General features: G+C 36.7%; 1 protein-coding gene across 2 annotated transcripts in view; it reads right to left on the reverse strand.

Moving 5' to 3' along the window:
- Window positions 1-2,183: 2,183 nt before the first annotated feature.
- Window positions 2,184-21,201, reverse strand: part of MPP7 (membrane palmitoylated protein 7) — a 303,028-nt gene continuing 284,010 nt past the window's right edge. For both annotated transcript variants that reach the window (XM_033209887.1, XM_033209886.1), the window contains 5 exons: window positions 20,650-20,730; window positions 10,585-10,678; window positions 9,424-9,532; window positions 7,414-7,557; window positions 2,184-5,264 (listed from right to left, as the gene is read on the reverse strand). In XM_033209887.1, coding sequence (XP_033065778.1) covers window positions 5,085-5,264; window positions 7,414-7,557; window positions 9,424-9,532; window positions 10,585-10,678; window positions 20,650-20,730 — 608 coding nt within the window. In that variant the 3' untranslated portion in view covers window positions 2,184-5,084. The remainder of the gene's footprint in view (window positions 5,265-7,413; window positions 7,558-9,423; window positions 9,533-10,584; window positions 10,679-20,649; window positions 20,731-21,201) is intronic.

The following is a 21,201-nucleotide window of genomic DNA, read 5'->3' on the forward strand; positions in this document are numbered from 1 at the left end:
CATAATTGAGCATCAAAGAAGAAAGATGAGGATAGGACCATAAAAGATTTTCATTTCATGCAGTTGTTTGTTTAAATCAGGGAAATGTGTCTTTCTCATAGCTCCTCCAACAGACATGACCTGGAACTGGTAGCATGACCGGCCCAGATAAATCACTACAAAGATATTATCATGATTGACTGAGGCCAGTCTTGAATAGGGACTGGAACTCAGGCAGACTTAACAGAAAATTTCGTAGTATGCTATCTAAGCTTTTTATATATTTCTGATAACAGCCATTGTTTGAAGATGAACCCACTTATACAGGCATGGAAACATAAAGTTGTATCTGACTAAAGCAACAGTGTTTTGAGAAAATTCTTCACCAACTGCATGTGCATAAGTGTGAACAATCACTCCCCTAATTACCCAAATCTTAACTTGTTCCCAGCTTTAGCTCAACTTACAGAAACCCCATGAAGCACAATGCAGTGGAAACAGCATGGAGCTGAAGGATGCCAGATGACATTCCATCCCTGATTTCACTCCTCATCACCAATGTCACCCTGGGCAAGGCACTCCAGCCCTGCTGCTCAGTTTGCTCCACTGTAAAATATGAAGATAATATCTTCCATGTAAGATAGTTGTGGTATTACATGAGATCATGTATGGAAATTATAAAAAATAAGTATAATTTGGCCAGGCAGTGATTAGGCCTATGTGTATAAGATAGTTCTTTTGGACAAAAGTAAAATATTTTCTGCCCTCCAGAAGATTAAGTGTAACTGAACATGCATTTGGGGATAAAAGGGTGGCAGGAGAAGTAACGGCATTCATACAATTAAGGGACATTTCTAATTGTTATCAGTTACATTGCATACCCAGTGGTTAAAAATAAAAATTGGTTCCCTTCCTATTGGGGATTACCTAATTAGTTCCCGATGTGTCACTTGGTAGGAAGCTATGACATTTTTAAAAAAATAATAAAGCTTCTGGCCAGACGCAGTGGCTCACGCCTGTAACCCCAGCACTTTGGGAGGCCAAGGCTGGCGGATCACGAGGTCAGGAAATCGAGACCATTGTGGCTAGCACAGTAAAACCCCATCTCTACTAAAAATATAAAAAATTAGCTGGGTGCGGTGGTGGGTGCCTGTAGTCCTGGCTACTCGGGAGGCTGAGGCAGAAGAATGGCGTGAACACGGGAGGCGGAGCTTGCAGTGAGCCGAGATCGCGCCACTGGCACTCCAGCCTGGGCGACAGAGTGAGACTCCATCTCAAAAAAATAAAAAATAAAGGTTCTAATAAATTATTTATTGTAAACTTCCAGTGGGTTTACTAATAGGGAAACTGTTTATGTAAGGTGGTTGAGAATACTTACACAGCTATTTTTAAATTGTGTGATGTGATAATGACCATTATACAACAGGAGCTCACAATTTTTAAACAATTCTGCCCCAGGTTTTGTTCTAAGGATACACGGATTCTTTCATTTCATGCCCACACCAATCCCATGGGGTAATCACTGTTCTTACCCCTATTTTTTTCAGATGAGAAAATGGAAAACAGAGAGGTTCAATGATTTTCCCAAGGCTGCAGAGCTGGAAACAGGCAAAATCAGAATGTGAACTGAAGAATTCTGACTCCAGATCCCATGCTCTTAAATGCTTTTAAATGCTCTTAAGAGCAACCTTTCTGTGGATGCAGAGCTGGGGCTAACTGGCTCGAGGACTGAAGCAAGGCCAATGCTAGCTAGTTTGCATAGCAGGTAACAATTTGTTCCTATACGCACGGTTGTAAAAGCTGAGTTTCGCCTAACTGGAGCTCAGGAACAGGATGTGTGTGACACTGATTCCTAGTGGGGAGGAGGAGAGGAGGTGGGGAGTGGGGGAGGTGTGTTCCCATCATTGATGGTCCTAATTCTTCCTTCCCACTGAGGTTCTCCACATTTTTAAATTGCTGGACTGTATGGGTAAGAACAACACTAGTGAATTCCATCTCTCCAACAGCCTTGATGAAAGCAGTGTTTGACTGAAAAAAAATATGAAATTTAATTTTAGACATGGCAAGTTCAATTACATCACTTCATATCGCAGTAGAAAATAGAATTTGTTCTACCATGGGAAATAACATAATGGAATAGATCAGAATAGTATAATAAAATAGAATATCCAAGTGCAAAAACAATTTTCAAGTAAGTACACACATTGTTTGAAGGTACTTTATTAAGATCAAAGATTTTTCGTTACATTTATTTATAAATCCTTCCTAGTCAAAATAAAATAAATAATAAAAATCTGTATCTTTAGAAATATTTTAACAACATAGTTTTGTTAAGTCTGAGAAGGTTTGTCAATTTCAAATTATTACAGTTTAGATACATTCAATCATTACACAATACCAGGAAGGTCAGCCTTAGAGATACCAAGAATTCCATATTGGTCAGTAAAATAAGGGTAAAAAATTAAATTTTAATTTCACCTTTCTATGTTTAATTGACTATAGTCAATAATAGGAGTACAGAATTTCCTTTTTGGTCTTGAATTTTAAATACATGAATTTTAAAAAGTGAACATTCCTCTTCTCTTACATAGTGACTCCAACTGAGGGAGCTGGTTTCTGAAGGGAGGAGTGCTATTCTCCTTGCTGGAGAAGGAGGCTGGGGGAAGAAAGTTCAGAATTCAGGGCCTTTCTGCTGCCGTTATCAATGCACTCTCGGAGTTGGCCCTGCCTTATTAAATTTTAATCGAGTATCTTTCTAAGCATCAAGATGGCCATGTAAACACCATTTTTAAGACTATGTCTACAGGCTGGGCACGGTGGACCACACCTGTAATCCCAGCACTTTTGGAGGCCAAGGCAGGAGGACTGCTTGAGCCCAGGAGTTCAAGACCAGCCTGAGCAACATAGCAAGACCCTGTCTCAAAAAAAAAAAAAAAAGTATACTACCTGATTTCTAAAATTGCCAAAGGGCCCCCTTTTATCCCCCATTATTTAAAAAATATTGTTCTAGCTCTGCCCTTAAATAAACAAAGGTCTGGACCGTTCTTTTTTAAAACGTTATATTTTTATAACATCTTATTACCACCACCAAAAAAGGACTCAGTTTCTCCCACTTTACACTACATCTCTGTCCCCAAAGTAAATAACTGAAGCAATTATCTGCAATTTTTTTTTAAATGTGGGTATTTCAGGGTAAAGAATTTGGACTGCCTAAATTACTCAGGCGATTGCCTGAATTATTATATATTTCCCATCATTCTCTGTACAAGAAGTCTTGATTTATAGAAAATTTTAGACAATGTTCAAAGAAGGAAATATGCTACCCAAACAATCTACTTAAGACTTCAGATTGGCAACCCTCCCTCTTTCATTTTTTAAAAACAAAATTTCTGCTATTTATTGAATACACTTAGAACTCACTGTCTGGATCATGTTGTTATATAATACTTCGTCTGATTATCTATTTTGGTGTGACTATGTGTCAAGGCCATTGGAGTGGTTTTTGTCTCTGTTTCTAATATGAACTTGACAAGTCTGAAGGAAAACCAGTGAATAATGCTATCAAATGTGCAGTGCACAGATCGTGCACTTGGATCTATCTGTGTAAAGCTCAAATATTTACATGGAATGTTGACCATGATTTATAAAACTACTCTTTTAAATTAGGACATCTTGACATACAATCAATTTATTTTATGAATAGCCCCGTTTGATATTTAAAAAAATATGCCTTTCAAATATTTCATAAATATATAAAATTTTACTACATTCTATTTTTTTCACATGACATTTAAACTCTCTTTACAAATCAACAAAAAATAACATTTTTTTTTCCTCTTTGGAAGTCACAGATGCAATGATTTTCGACTGGCAGGGCTTCACTGCATGCAAGAATGGCAGGATATGCTTTCTCTTATAGAACGTATAGACATTTCTAGCATTTTGAACTATATAATTCACTTGCTGAAAATCAGTAGTATCAAAGAAAAGTGAGAGACCCTATCTAAATATTTACAATATGAGAGTCTTTCTTAAACTTCTTTAACAAGAGCAAGGTTAGGATGGTGTCTGGACAGTGTTAACAATCATTTTGATGACAAAGAAATAACATTACATGAAAAGTTTTCTAAAATATATCTCAGAGCAATTTAAAGAGAAGGGTGATCTATTGCACATAGATGAAAAATAATCTTTAATTGTATCAGTAATATGTAAAACATGTTTTACATGTTTTAGAATAGAAATCCTTCTAATTTATTGGAAAAATCCAAAACCAGCTAAAATAACATTTTGGGTGACTTCATAAATTGTCTTCTGGGGATTTACAAATAAAAATATCCTTTGTAATCATTTCTTGCCACAAGACTACCATTCTAATATTAATCCCACAAGGAAAGGCTTTTAGTTACATATACAATAACTGTTTAAAGTCTACTTTCCCTTATTAAATGTTTGTTGAGTCACTGACAGGTACTCAAAAGGACTTCTCAAGCTATATTATGAAGGTCATTCACTCAAGGTAAAATTTCAGTTACTCCTTTAAGAATTATTTTAAAATGCACACACTGTGAACATATCGCGAATATGTAAGAAAAAGTCTATACTTTTTGAATAGTAGGAGGACGCCTTACTGCCTGCCCGGCTAAATCTGTGATGATCCACCCAGAAACAGCAAAGCTGACCTGTCTGTCTGAAGCTGCTCATGGCTGCTGAATTGATACCTTCAACAGCTAACATTCAAACTCAACGGCAGCAGCCACACCGGAAACCAGCAGAAGCGCTGAATTCCAATACATACTAAGCCTCTAGCCAGGTCTCTCTGACAATTTCAGCCTCATCTTGGAGATAGAGCTGTATTAAAGACAACCAGAAAGTTGGAGGTTTTGCTTAGAATACAGTACCGTGCACATTTTGATTTCCGATCTTATACTCACACATGGTGTTTGAAATAAGGCTGTAAAAAGGTACAAACAAAACCAGCATTCAACTTGAATCAAGATTGTACATCTATGACAGTGATATAGATTTAAAACCCTACTACCAAAACAGTAACTGATTTCATCATGCACTCTATAAAAAAAGATGATTATGGAAATTTCTCTTAGTTATGAATGTAACCAGCTCACTGGTACCCAATGGGTCTCTGTCTCTAATTTGTCAAAAGTTGTTTTGAGCTCATTGAATGCCACGGTGAGGTCATCATTTATTATAATTTTGTCAAAAAGATGACCATATTGACTTTCCATTATCTGTGCAGATTTAATCATTTCTTGAAAATCTTCTTCCTACAAAAGGAAGTATTAAAAAAATAATTGGTTAACCAGGCCATTACCTCACTTCACATCAATGCAAACATTCTACAATTGGTTTACCTAATGCTGTTCTGTGTTCAGTCTTTCCCCTCAGCCAGAAATAAAAGTCATCCTCTTTAACCACAAGTGCTTCAGAAGCCACAATTTCTAATACTATTTCTATGATTTGCTTGTAACAAAAAACTACTCTGGCAAGAGTCAAAACTCCTGCCTTAACTGAATTGCAGGATAATGAGTCAGTAAGTCATCATTATGTGGAAATGTCAGTATTAAAATAGCTAGTGGAGGAAAGAATTGTTTACTCTGATGTTTTGGCTGCATTATTTATGCTTATTCATAGGAAGGAATTTATAATATAAACTCCTTTTTCAGAGTTGGACAAATTTGTAAAAGGATGATTACCATGTTTTTTGTTTTTTGTTTTGAGACAGAGTCTCACTCTGTCACCCAGGTTGGGGTGCAGTGGTGCAATCCCGGCTCACCACAACCTCTGCCTCCCAGGTCCAAGCAATTCTCCTGCCTCAGTCTCCTGAGTAGCTGGAATTACAGGAGTGCACCGCCATGCCTGGCTAATTTTTATATTTTCAGTAGAGATGGAGTTTCTCCATGTTGGCCAGGCTGGTCTGGAACTCCTAACCTCAAGTGATCCAGCTGCCTCGGCCTCCCAAAGCGCTGGGATCACAGGCGTGAGCCACCGCACCCAGCTGATTACCATGTTCTTTCGATGTCTCATTAAAAGTGTTTCAAGAGCCTTCGTGTCTCACATTTTTAAAGCCAGAAAGTATTTTAGTTGGCTATATAACATAAATGTAAGAGAGCCAAATCCTAAGAATATATTATCCTGTCTTATCTTCATTGAGAAACCTTTAAAATGTCTAAATAGTACAATAAATCTTTATGTTGCAACATGCTGAAATAATTTGAGTCTGTATTTCATTGTCACATAAGATTTCACGATGACAGAAAATTTAATTTTAGTGTTGATCAAGAGCCTGAGTAACTAACAACGTATGACAGTACCTACTCAGAACGGATATGTACTGTTGGCATGTAAAAAAGGGTATTTATCAAACACACTGGCAATCAGAAATGTGATCTGTATTGTGTAACTACAATGAACAGTTCAAAAATTAATATAGACTAAAGTTAATGATGAGCTAATTAAGAGGGGGAAGAAAAAAATAAGCTCTTGACATTTAATTTCTTTGCTTTTGATTTTTGGTCCAAAGGTAGAATATATTAAGAATAAGAACAAAAACAATAAAAGGTCTTGCCAGAAGCCATTATAGTCATGAATATACCACAATCATCATTTCCAATAACACTCATAGAAAATACAAAAATTATTGCTGAGTAATATTGGTCTACTTATCCTATCCCCAAAACAGTGATTTTTTTTTGCTGTGCTAAATATAATTATTGACAAAGAGAGAAGCAAGGCAAATTATTAAATTTTTCATTTGAACTCTTAATGAGTAACAGTAACTCATGGTATTTTTAGCTTTAAAAATAAGGCTGCTCTGAAAATTAATTGGTCTAGATGTTATACAAATGTTCAGACTACAATAGTATGAAATGTATGCATAACAGCATACAAAATAGTTTTGAGTCAAAAGAATATGAAGATCCATTCACCGAAGCACAAAAAGTGTAACTGTTCAAAAGGTACATACCTAAATACAATTCTTTCACTGATTTTTTTTATCTATTATACTCTTCCCGAGTACATGCAGCTGTATATATGTTTTCATATATACAACTGTACCTTACATTGTATCTACTGCTTACATCTTATCTCCAAGCTTTTTGTGGTTGTTCTTGAGACAGGGTCTCACTGTCCCTGAGGCTGTAGTGCAGTGGTGTGATCTCAGCTCACTGCACTCTCAGTCTCCTAAGGTTCTTGTAATCTTCCCACCTCTGCCTCCCAAGTAGCTGGGACTACAGATGTGCAGCCATCATGCCTGGCTAATTTTCATATTTTTTGTAGAGACGGGGTTTGACCATGTTGGCCAGGTTGGTCTTGAACTCCTGGACTCAAGTGATCCTCCTGCTTCAGCCTCCCAAAGTGCTGGGATTACAGGTGTGAGCCACCACACCTGGCCCCAAGCATCACTATACTTACTGTGAAGGGCTTTGCAGCACCTTGGTCATCTCTGCTTGAAATAATCTTTGCATTTTTTCTTGTTTCTCTCAAACGCTCTATTGATGGAGGCTTTATAAATATCACATAGGGCTTAAATTCTAGTGTCCTTAAATGCTTCACTGTCTACAAGGAAGAAAAGAAAGTTTTCTCACATTTCTCCATAGCATCATGAATTACTGAATTTTCTTTCTAAGGAGAAAATTCCTCAAAATTATTCTTTAATTAAGTTCAGTATTCCTTTCAATATACTATTATTCAATTAACTGTTGACAATTAATGTAACAAACACTTCTGAAAAGAAGCTGGGGAATGTAACTTGGCATTTAAAAATGTTCTGAAATACATCATAATTAACATTGAACAGAAGTGACTAAAAATATCACAAAACTGGTTTTTAGATCAAATACCCTGAAGGTGTGATGAGTTAAATAACCCTCTGTCCATTAATGTCTTCCAACCATCCCTTTTAAGCCCCTTCCTGATTTCAGGCAGGAGTTCTCCTCTTTCGCCCTATCCTTCAGAGTGCCCTACAAGGGCAGCCTCCTGCTCTCCATGACGCCTGTCCACATTCCTTCATCAAATTGTTGATGTTCTATACTCTATACTTCTGGGGACCCATCTATAATCAAGGGTGAGAGTTGAAAGTTATTCTTCATGAGCTGATACTACACTGTGGGAGTCTGAGAGCAACTGGACCTGGGACACCAGCAGAGAGGCTCTGCAGAAGCAGGACTGTCCCATTCACGGTTGTGCCTGATATGGTTTGGATCTGTGTCCGCACCCAAATCTCATGTTGTAATGTAATCCCCACTGCTGGCGGTGCAGCCTGGTGGGAGGTGACTGAACCACAGGTGCAGTTTCCTGGGGTTTAACACCATTCCCCTTGGTGCTGTCATCACAATAGTCAGTTCCTGTGAGACCTGGTTGTTTAAAAGTGTGTGGCACTTTGCTCCTCTCTCTCTCTCTTCCTCCTGCTCTGGCCACGTGAAGTGCTCACCCCTCCTTTGCCTTCCGCCAGAAACTTCCGTAAGTTTCCTGAGGCCTCCCCAGAGCTGAGCAGATACCAGCATCATGCTTCCTGTACAGTCTGCAGAGCCATGAGCCAATTAAACCTTTTATTTTTTTTTTTAAATAAATTACCCAGTCTCAGGTATTTCTTCATAGCAGTGCAATAAGGGACTGACACAGTGCCCAAGTCAGAAGGCAGCCTTCCTGATTCTTGAAACCCTTTTACTCCAGATTCATCCTCCTTTAGAGGTGCAAAGGGCTTCTGCAGGTCATTCTAGCATTGGGAGGTTTTGCACCCCAGAGTACAGCTATCAGTGGGAGGAGAAACCATGGTCCCTGGGGGATGAGGAAAATGCTGTGGACTGGGGATCTACTAGAAGATGTATGGTTTGATAGGGAATTGAATGGCTTCATCCACTGAAATTCTCAGTTCAGAATGTTCACAACGGAGTTTCCAGGATGACAGATGCAGATACGGCAACACAATGGGGCTTTCATTCAGTACATTTTCTGCAAAATGCCCTTCAGTTCTAGTGGAGGGTTATTTGCTAGGATATATACAGAACTCAAGTCAAAGACTTGGAACCAAAATGTCCATTGTTAAAAATTACAGACCCTGATACTAATACATAACACATAAGAATGCATTATGCATGTAACAATGTGATGTATTATTAAAAAAATACAGAATATATAGAAATATCTAAGAGTTGCTTTACTGGACAATAACTGAATATAAACAAGAGTTACAAACACAGGTCTTGGAGCTTCCTCCACTTCTCTTTCTAATAATACTATGGGCTTTTCTTTTTTTCCACCAAACATGTCTCAAATTATATTTAAATGCTTTCGCCATCTCAGAAAAGCCACATATAGCCAAAAGTGGGTTGACTTTTTATTTATTTCATATTGAAATACTCACATGAGGTGCTGTAGATGATATGGGTCAGGAGGGTATTGAATAGTTCATTGTTTACTTACATGAGGCTGAACATCCAACAAACAAACTTTGTTTTTAGCAAGGACAGACCGAACTGAGTCTATGCTTGTGCCGTAATAGTTGTTTTTATATTCTCCATATTCAATAAACCTGTAAAAAATTAGATGCATCAGAATCATTTGTGAATTTAAAAAAATTATAGGTGGCAAGTTAAATTCATAGGTAAAAGACATTTCTGCTGAAAATGTAATTTTTTAAAACTGTGTTTAATAATATAAACAGAGCCAAGTATTTCAAAATGTCAGTTTTTTGAAAATATTTTATTTTACATTTTCAAATCAGTAACACTTGCTTAAATTACACTTAAACAGAAAAAAAGTACTTTAGTCTAGTAGGGCTCTAATGTTTTCCATCACCCCCTTTTTTTCCAGAACTAATGCAATGCAATAAAATGGTGAATAAGCCAAACAATAGAAACTACTGGAATTTCATTGCACGCTACAGAGTAACCCAGCCCTGCTTCAGAACTAGAGGCACTGGGTGGTGGCTAATGGAGCCAGGGCAGCCGATCATGTGCTATAAAAACACAATCACTGCTCCAAACGCGAAAAAAGCATTTCGATGTTTCAATAAAATCCCATAATCCTGCATTAAAACACATATTGCTTCTGATGCCCTAAAATATGCGTGCCTCAGCAGATGGAAAACCTGGGCAGGGGGCACGGGGGTGGGCTTGGAGCTAGCTAGAGGAGATGGTACCAGCAAGTTTATAATCATCATTTCAATTTTTTGAAGAGCCAATGAGAGAATGAGATGCAGGTGTGTGAAGCAGACGCTGGAGCTAGTGATATACTACCCAGTTGTTCATTAGTTTTTGAAGTAAAATTCAATCCAAATTATATGTTAAGATTCAATTAGTGGGCCAGAAGGAGGTCAGAATAAGACACTTACAACCTTCCCTCATTCTGCAAAACAGTATCTACACATTTTATAGAAATGAAGCAAATCCAGGTTACTAAAAAATTAGAGGTGAAGATTAACAATAATTACCAACCAAATGATTGCCTTTTCATCTGTTTCAAATATTATTATGACAATTAAAATACACTTAAAATGGAGGCGAACTCTCAGTTGTCTAAAACTGGACAGGCATGTGCTTATAAAAAACAGTCACATGAAAATTCTCAAAAGTATCCACATACTTGTTATTTTGCACATCTGTCTCAAACAAATGCTTGGAAATGAAAATGTATTCAACACCATCACTCTCCTGGCTTCTTCTTGCTCTGGTAGTATCTATGATTTAATGAAAAGGAGTTGAGAAAAGCCCATATCAGCCACCTTAAGGAAAATACTAAAAAAGAAATCAAATGTATTTAATTAGTTTTTTCAACAGGAGTTAAAAATGTATTTAAAAAGCAAATTAGCTCATAAAATATGGTAAGCTGTTATAAATCCAGATTTTACACTGTTATTAAAATTATATTGATTTGAAGATGGATTAAAAAGTTAATTGCATTGTATGTCTCTGCTATTATTCACTATTTTGAAGGCTCTGTAACCTGATATAAGAGTAGTATTTAAAATCCTGAGGAAAAAAACCTTTTTTTGCAAATAATATGCTTATTATCTTTATTGATCTTTATTCATTAAAGCAAATCTATTAACCACTAAGTTGTTAGGTAAACTCTGAAACTGTTTGACTCTCTTCCTCTCATGGAACAGAGTGGGTAGGCCATCAAAGTTTTGTTTTACCAGTCAAGTGAAGCCAAATACTTCTGTGTGCTACTCATTCCTCCTTTGCAAAGTGATACATAGCATCATCTTAGAATACTATCGAACTTCTAACCTTTCAGTAATCTTGCCTAATTATTTATTAATGAGCTAAAATAGACCAGAAAATATAGGATTCATTAAAACGACAACAAGAACAAAGCCCAAGGCACTCCAGTGCTGACGTGGCAAATGTAAACCCACTACAGGCCATCCTTCCTGCAGATCCCAACTAAAAACTATGGATGCTAAGAAACAACCTGAACACTTTGAAAATAAGTAAAGCAGGTAGACTGTAGAGGGGAGTCAAACTGCATGGGGAGGAGTTTAACTTTATTTTCCTCTTAGCTTTGCCCCAAGGGTGGGAACCCTTCAAGGAGCAGCATGGTAGAATCTGCAGCTAAATGTCAATAGAAGCTCTAACGTTTTGGTGCAAAGAACTGGGGGGGGGGGCGGGACGGGGGGAGAAAAAGTCCCTGTGGGTTGAAAAGTGTGGAGGAAATCCAGGAGACAAGAAAGCCGGAGAAGAAAATACTTTAATTCTGTGTATGAGTCAACAATACTCTAAGAATCCCCTCTGTGCTATATACATGCAGTTCAAACTCAAACTAGCATGGCAAAGGCCTCATGAAGTGAACTGAGAGTGGGATGTACAGGTCTCAGCCTAACCCCTGAATAACAGTAGCACAAAACATATCTAAGCCAATGAAGAAAAGGCATAAAGAACTGAGCTGAGATCTGAACAATGCACACAAGTCTTAGACTAACAGACCCAAATCAATATAACAAAGGTAAGTGAGATAAAAGAAGCTGGAAGCTAAAATAAAAACATCAACACTCTGCAGAATATTGTAACAAGACCTAGTGTTAATACAACATCATATTCACAATGTCCAAAATGCAATCTGAAATTATTCAACATGAAATAACCAAAAAACAAGAAACGACCAATTTTCAAGGGGAAAGATAACAGATGGCAACCCTGAATGACCTGGAAGTTAGATTAGACAAAGTCTTTCAAGCAGGTACCATAACTATGCTTGAAAAGGTAAGGGAAAATATACTTGAACTGAACAAAAATATAAATTCTTAGCAGAGGAACAGAAACTATAATGAAAAAACAAATAGAAATTGTAGAACTGAAAAATAAAAATATCCAATAGAAACAAATCACTAGATGGGCCCAATAATAGAATGACAGAAAAAAAGCCAGTGAACTTGCAGACAGAGCAATAAAATTATATAATCTAAACAACAACAACAAGATTAAAAATATATAGATAGAACTCCAGGGACCTAGGAGAAAACATATATGTTACAGGAGTACTAGAAGGATAGGAAAGAAGAAACTAGGGCAGAAAAATATGTTTGAAAAAATAAAGGCCCCAAACTTCTATAATTTGGTGAAATACATAAACTTACCAATTTCAGCAGCTCAGCAAATCCCAAACAGGATACACTCAGAAGGGAAAAATTATGCCTACACACATGATAATCAAACTATTAAAAGCCAAAGATAAATAAAAAAAATCTCAAAGCAGCTAGGAAAAAACACAGAACACATAAGTGAATAATGATTTCAACTGTCACAGATTTCTTATTATAAATCATAAAAATAAGAAATCAATAAAATAATATCTTTAAAGCACTGAAGGAAAAGACTTAATCAAAATGTGTTTCAAGAATAAAGGCAAAGAAACTAATAGAATTCACAGCCGACTGTTCTAAAAGAAATATTCAAGGAATTTTTTTAGGCTGAAGAGAAATGATAAGAAGGAAACTTCTATATTCAGGAATGAAGAAAGAACAAATAATTGTGTAAATGTAAAAGTCTACTTTTTTCCTCAAGTTCAGTAAGACATATATGACTCTTTTAAAGAAAAGTTATAATATTGTCTGATGGAGTTTTCAATGTATGCAAATATAATAATACATTTGACACCTAAACAAAAAGATTAGGCTGGGGGAAAATGACTTCCAGGTTTCTGTATTTTATGTGAAATGACACCAAGTTAAACTGCAAGCAGATCATGAATGGTTAGATATGCATACTTTAATATTTAGAGCAACCCGTAAAAAACTAATCCAGAGATACTACCAGGGAGTCAACAGGTAGATTAAAATGGAAACTAAAAAACACTAAAATAATCCAAAAGAAGACAGAAAAAGAAGAAAAATACAATAAAACACAGAAGAGACACACAGAAAACAAATAAAAAAATAGTAACTTAAATTCAATCATTTCCATAATTTAGTAAATACACACACACACACACACACACACACACACACACACACACCAAAGGTTGGCTTAACATTAGAAAAGCAGTAGAATTCACAACATTAAGAGAATAATGGCAGACAAAACAATCATCTCAACGTATGCAGAGAAAGCATCTTTTAAAAACTTCGACACCATTCGCGACAATCTCAGCAAACTAGAAGTAACAGGAATGTCCTCAAACTGATAAAGCCAACGTTATATTAATGGTAAAAGATGGAGCTGTTTTCTCCTGAGATCAGGATCAAGGCAAGTCTGCTAAGTAACAACACTTGAAAATAACTTGAAATGGGTCAAGACCTGAATATAAAACCTAAAACTGTAAAACTTCCAGAAGAAAACAGGAGAATGTCTTTGCAACTTTGAGATAGCAAATAACTTTTACATAGAACAGAAAAATTATAAAACATAAAAGAAAAAATGATAAATTAGATTTCATCAAAATTAAACTTTTGCTTTTTAAAAGACACCATTAAAAAAAATGAAAAGGTCAGCCACAGACTGCAAGGAAATTATGTGTAACACATTTATCAGATGAAGAACATGTATCCAAGAGTATGTAAAGAACTCTCAAAACTCAGTAACGAGACAAACAGTCCACTTTTTAAAAACGGGCTGGGCACAGTGCCTCACACCTGTAATCTCACACTTTGGGAGGCTGAGGCAGGTGGATCACTTGAGGCCAGGAGCTCGAAACCAGCCTGGTCAATAGAGTGAAACCCCATCTCTACTATAAATACAAAAATTAGCCAGGCTTAGTGGTGCACACACCTGTAATCCCAGCTACTCGGGAGGCTGAGGTGGGAGAATTGCTTGAACCCAGGAGGTGGAGGTTGGAGTGAGCCAAGATCACAACACTGCACTTCAGCCTGGGCAACAGAGCAAGACTCTGTCTCAAAAAAAAAAAAAAAAAAAAAAAAGTCAAAAGATTTGAATACACACTTTACCAAAGAAGATGGAGGGTCCCTAACCCCCAGGCCACACCAGTCTGTGGCCTGTAAGGGACCAGGCCACACAGAAGGTGAGCAGCAGGCAGGCAAGGGAGCATCACCATCTGAGCTCCCCTCCTATCAGATTAGCAGTGGCATTAGGAGCACAAACCCAGTCGTGGACTGCACGTGCAAGAAATCTAGATTAGGCACTCCTTATGAGAATCTAATGCCTGATGATCTGAGGTGGAACAGTTTCATCCTGACACCATCCTCTCCTGCCCTGTCTGTGGAAAAACTGTCTTCTGTGAAACTGGTGCCTGGTGCCAAAAAGGCTGGGGACTGCTGCATAAAATCATGCTAGTCATTAGTTAATGCAAACTGAAGTACAAGATACCACCACATACTTACTACACTGACAAAAATTTAGAAGGCTGACTATAGCAAGTGTTGGCAAGGATGTGGAGCACCTGGAGCTCACATATGCTACTGGTGGTTTATAAGATGGTATAACCACTTTGGAAATCAGTTTAGTAGTTTCTCAAAAAATTAAACCATATGGCCTCACCATTCCACTCCTACTTAGTTAGCCAAGAGAAACAAAAACATATTTGTCAAAAGACTTGTACAAAAACCTTGTAATAACTTTATTTATCACAGCCAAAAGTGGGGGTAGAGGAAGAAATCCCTAAATATTCATCAACAGGTGCATGGATAGACAAATTGTAGTATTTCTATACAATGAAATGCTATTCAGGATGAAAAAGGATGAAGAAGAATGAATTACTGACGTAGGAAACAACATGGGTGAATCTTTCATTATGCTGAGTGGAAAAAGTCTGGCAAAAATGGATGCATACTGTATAATCCTATTTAGATAACATACTAAATCATTTCAAATAATCTATAGTGACAGAATGCAGATCAGTGGTTGCCTGGGAACAGGGTGGAAGGCTGGATTACCAAGGGCACATGGAAATTTTTTGAGATGGAAACATTCATTATGTTGACTGTGGTGATGTTTGCACATGTGTATGCAGATGCTAAAACTGATATAATTGTACATTTTAAATATACGCAGTTTATTCTAATTACATCTTGATGTTATAAAAAAGAATCTGAGAAGTAGGGGAAATGTAACGTAATAGAAAAAGTAATGAATTTATGAAATCCAACTAATTTAAATTATATCCCAAAGTTTAATTCCCTTTTATTTAGTTAGCAACAATATTTTAATACAATGCTTAGGTCTCTTGAAACAGTTTTTCATACCTGTTCTGCAGGTGGTGCACCAAGAGGTAGTGCTAGTCTTTAAAATGAAATGTCACACTCTTTACAGGAACAGCATGAAGTACTGGTATACTGTATTCTAAACTGGTACACTGCATTCTATCACAAAGACTAAAGTTTTACAGCAGAAAAATACCCTACTGAGTGTATATAACACAATTAATATCCAAGAATGTGAGAGATATTAAAATTAGTATAATGTCCTACTTTGGAGTTTAGGCTTAATATTCATTTATGGTTACTTAACCAATTTTGTTGTTGCTATTTGCTAGTGTTCCTTCAGCAAATAGTAGGCCTAAGTAAAAAGTATTGAGAATTGTCTGTGCATTGATTTCTTTCTTATGGACAGAGAAAAGATTGCCTTTATTCAATTATGATGGCAGGACACTTTGGTTGAAAATCTGCAACACATGGTTGAAAGATCACTTCCCTGACACATGGCATCCCACAGCAGGGTTAAAATATTTTTAGAACCACATCAAGGGGTAATTGAACAAGACATTTATGACATTGCCACATGCATTTAAAAGGTAATGTGTCTACAACCAAATTGTTTGCTAATCATAATCAACCTGAATTACCTAGGTCTGATGTTATTTTACTGATGAAGAATGTCAGTGCCTAATTGTAATGAGTTCCACAGGAACCTCATGAACTCATTCACAATGAGGAATCCTGAATAAGAGATCTGAAATTCTTATGAGAAGGAGATTCCAAGAGAAAGATGTGCCTATAAACCACAAGGCAGGCAGGACTTCGTCACAGTTCACTGAGTACCCACTGTGTAGACCAGTTAAGGCAAAATAGAAAACAAAATAGGAGTCCTCTTCCCACTTCCCCAAAATATGCCAAAATAGCTGCCCTGGGGAGACAGGGAAAAAAAATTTTAACTGGTACCCTAGTTATATGGTACCCTAGTTATAATGCCCTTTTTAAAAAAAGAAAAAGAAAATTCAAGTGAAGTATCCTATGGACAAAGAAGTTGTCTAGAACATGGATGCTTTAAAACCTACAAAAATACAAAAACTGCAATACACATCTTTCTGAGAACCACAGAAAGTGATTAATAGATGCGGTTGACTTAGAATGCCCAAATGCTAGACTACACAGATTTTGGAATCCATCAAGTATTTGATGTCTACTGTAATACTTCTTGTTACCTATTTTATTTTAATTTAATGCACAAGAGATCCTTTTGACTGGTTGTATTAATAGTCATTCAGATTTATTGATGATGACCTATATAGCCTTAAAACAATGTTGATGTTGCTTTTCAAGGAGGAAATTTCCCACAGGCTGGGCATGGTGGCTCACACCTGTAATCTCAGCACTTTGGGAGGATGAGGCAGGAGGATCACCTGAGGCCAGGAGTTTGAGATTAGCCTGGGCAATGTAGTGAGACTCCATCTCTACAATCAATCAATCAATAAGAAACTTCCCACAGAGGAGCAAAAGGCAGAAAACAAGGGTTTCAGCCACCACTTTCTTGAAAAGCAACTTTGAATGTTTAATATTATTACAAGGATAATTTTTAAACATTTCATATAGCTCATTCAGCCATTTTAGCTCGAGTACCTGATTTAGCAACCATTTAAATAATTTTTAAAAATTAAGGTAATTACAAATTCACAAGTAGTTACAAAAATAGTACAGAGATGTCCTATTTAAAATCACTTAGCTTCCTCTTGAAATATTTACATAACTATAGCACTTTAGGAAAACCAGAAAATCAGCAAACTACAGTTAATAAACTATTATTTCTTTTTAAGATTTAAAAGCCTGAGTATGATACAATAACTCATATATACACATAAAAGTGTATATATCTTCCTTACTTTTCACACGTTTAACACCCCCATGTAGCCAGCACTCTAACAAGAAGCAGAAAATTGCTAGCACCCCAGAATCACCTCTTGGGTTCCCATTCTAACCCAACTCCTTGAGATTTCTAACAGCACACATGAATGTTGCCTTTATTGCAATTATAAAAATGAAATCATACTGTCTCATTCATTCTCTTGTATCTGCCTCCTTTTGTTCAACACATCTGCGAGATTCATTCTTACTGTTGCATGAAGTTGCAGATTGTTCATTCTCATTGCATTACAGTATTACATTGTATTCATGTACTATACTTCTCCATTCTGCTTATCCATTCAAATGATAAGCATTGGGGTAGTTTCCAGTTCTGAGCACTTATGATTAATGGCTAAGAATATCTCAGTACGTGTCTTTTGGTGAATGTACTTATGCATTTCCACTGGGTGTACAGTAGGATTGGGATTACTGGGTCAAGGGTATATGTTTGCTCAGCTTTGGTGGCCACTGCTACTTAGTTTTCCAAAATGATTGTGTTGATTTACATTCCCATCAGCAATGTGCAGGAGTTCTTTTGCTCCATAACTTTTTCTGGTGGATATGTAATACATGCTTTCAAAAAGAGAATTATAGAAATAAACATCAAACAATACTGGTGGTATAATCAAAGCAATCACTTTTCTCCAATATTCAAGACTCTGCCCAAAGTATTTTAGAAAGCAAAACTATCTGAAATTCTAAAATTACTCTTAAAATACATTCTTCTTTAATTAATTAAATCACCCTGGTTTGATGCTGTATTTTCCAAACATGTCTGATATCAAGAATCACCTGCTATATAAATACAGATTCTTGGGCATATCTTCTTGTAGAACTCTAAGAGATTCTTATCCTCAGGCAAGCCTGCGAAACATTACTATATGAAGATCTTTTGACATTAACATCTGTCTAAAAGTAAATCAGGGTGAAAAGTAACTACTTTGGGGATTTCTTTGGCGAGTCCCAGCCCCACAACTTTTCTGTAATATTGTCAACTTCTATAACAACTTCAGAGGCAAACATTTGAACAGCTGGTTAAATTGAGGCTAAAGTGTGTTTGTTGCCCTAGGTCCTTCCATAATATCACACCTCTCACAGGGATAGGTTGCCTTATGGATATTTCTCATCTTCAAAAGAAGTCAGTTTTGACTACTTAGTGGAATACAACAAAGATAGTCTGCAGTTTTAAAGGACTGCTGGTGTTAAATAGGAGGACGGACATGAGAACTGGTATCAGAGAAAACCTGGTTTTGAATCCAAGTGCACCCATCACCTATGGAACCCAAGTCAACACACCCTTTCCATCCCTATCTCCTTCTCTGTGAAATGGAGATAATATCAACCATCTTATACTTGACTGGCAAGGCTACAAAAATTAAGACAAACAAAGGAGATGAATACACAGTAGGAAGTCTAAAAATTTGTTTTTTTCTTTGTAATCTGTTTTTGCATCTTCTAGGTCTCTTCTATAATTGCTCACCTGTAAGCTTAAAAATCGTTCTGTAAAATTTTCTAACAACTTATATATCGGAATTCAGCTTTTGTAAGAGAGGCGAATAACTATGGGGGGGGAAAAAAGAAACTGCCTAGTTCCACATTTTCATTAACTTTCATCTCTGTTGGTAGAAAAACAGCAGTCTTATAACTTATGACTGAAAATGATTACAAACAATAATTTGGAAAAATGTAGTAAAAAGAAGGAACTTGAGGTCACAGAAAACTATAATTTTAAAATAAAGTTGAACTCTTCCAAAACTAGAGAACATCGCTAAGGGCAATATACAAGTAAATTTTTTAAAACAGTACTAAAACCGCTTGAAAAGGCCAACATTTCAATTTAGCCTTTTAGACAGCTTTCTAATATCAACATATTAAGTAGTCAAATGGCTTTTATTCTGCAGATCAAAATGTTTCAAGCATCACATTTTATTTGTAAGAATGTCTACGAAAACTACTTTTATAAAAATAAATCTAATTCTGTGTACTGAAAAGAAGCTTACCATATTTAAACTATATAGCCACGAAAAGCCCATTTAACACTATCTGCCAATTACTGCATATAAAAAGTAATTAAGAAAGGTTTATATTATAATAAGTCTCCTTCAGCTCTCTGTGATTTGATTCTTCTAATCTTAAAGCTGGTAAAAACCTCTGGAAAACATTAGCACTTATTTTAGGAAACAGAATTGTTAGACTTTTATTTAGAAGAAAATTTGTAAGTAATAATTTGATGTCATATGTGTACTAAAATTCACCGTAAAAACCTAAGAGTAGGGAAGCTGTGATTAACAAATATTCTGCCAAAAATCTGTGTAATTTAGGGGAAATCCTTTAACCACTTTGCCTTGGTTTCCTCTTCTGTAATATGGGGATAATGTCACTATATACTTCTTGGAGCAGCTGGGAGGTCTAGATGAGTGAGTGTTCAGAACAGTGCTTGATACCATACGTGCTTGGGAAGTATTAAGCAATCAATATTAATGAGTACAAAAAGAAAACAGTTACAAAGAATGAAGATCTACTATTTGATAGCACAACAGGGTCACTATAGTCAATAAATATAAAACTTAATTGTATATTTTAAAATGATGAATGTCATTGGATTGTTTGTAACTTAAAGGATAAATGCTTGAGGGAATGGATACCGCATTCTCCATGATGTGCTTATTTCAGCATTTCATTCCTGTATCAAAACATCTCGGCCGGGCGTGGTGGTTCACGCCTGTAATCCCAGCACTTTGGGAGGCCAAGGCAGATGGATCACGAGGTCAAGAGATGGAGACCATCCCAGCCAACATAGCGAAACCCTGTCTTTACTTAAAGCACAAAAAATTAGCTGGGTGTGGTCACCTGTGCCTGTACTCCCAGCTACTCGGGAGGCTGTGGCAGGAGAATCACTTGAACCCAAGAGGCAGAGATTGCAGTGAGCTGAGATCGCACCACTGCACTCCAGCCTGGCAACAGAGCGAGACTCCGTCTCAGAAAGAAAAAACCTCATGTACCTCATAAATATATACACCTACCATACCCACAAAAATTTTAAAAACAAGTTAAAAAATTTTTGTAAATATATTTTTTTAAAACTTTTAAATTATTGTAAGTGTAGTCGTGGGAACACCGAATAGCGCAGAACTCACGGGGCACTGTCACGCCATAGTGCTGGGTGTCACTGATCAGCAGCTTTCGTTTCAGTTCATTCAGCCCTACTCCCACAGGACCTGAAAAACAGATAACAGAACTCCATTATCGAAAAAACACCACATAAACATTTCTGTAACTGACATAAGTCTCTAAGACAGACTGAAAACATGGATCCAGCTTTGCATCCTAAGTAAAGAGATTATTTCCCGTTAACTCAAACTTAAGAAAACGCTAGATTTCTTTTGTTGCTTTTTTACTTTTTCAATTGAAATCCTCAGCTTTTCCTCCAAAAGGATAGGAAGATTTATATTTAAATGAGATACATTCAAGAGTATTCAGGCTGGGTGCGGTGGCTCACGCCTATAATCCCAGCACTTTGGGAGGCCAAGTTGGGCAGATTACGAGGTCAGGAGATCAAGACCATCCTGGATTAATACGGTGAAACCCCATCTCTACTAAAAATACAAAAAAAAAAAAAATTAGCCGAGCATAGTGGCGGGCGCCTGTAGTCCCAGCTACTCGGGAGGTTGAGGCAGGAGAATGGCGTG

The sequence above is a fragment of the Trachypithecus francoisi genome, unplaced genomic scaffold, assembly GCF_009764315.1.
Source record: "Trachypithecus francoisi isolate TF-2019V2 unplaced genomic scaffold, Tfra_2.0 Lachesis_group9, whole genome shotgun sequence".
Taxonomy (NCBI): domain Eukaryota; kingdom Metazoa; phylum Chordata; class Mammalia; order Primates; family Cercopithecidae; genus Trachypithecus; species Trachypithecus francoisi.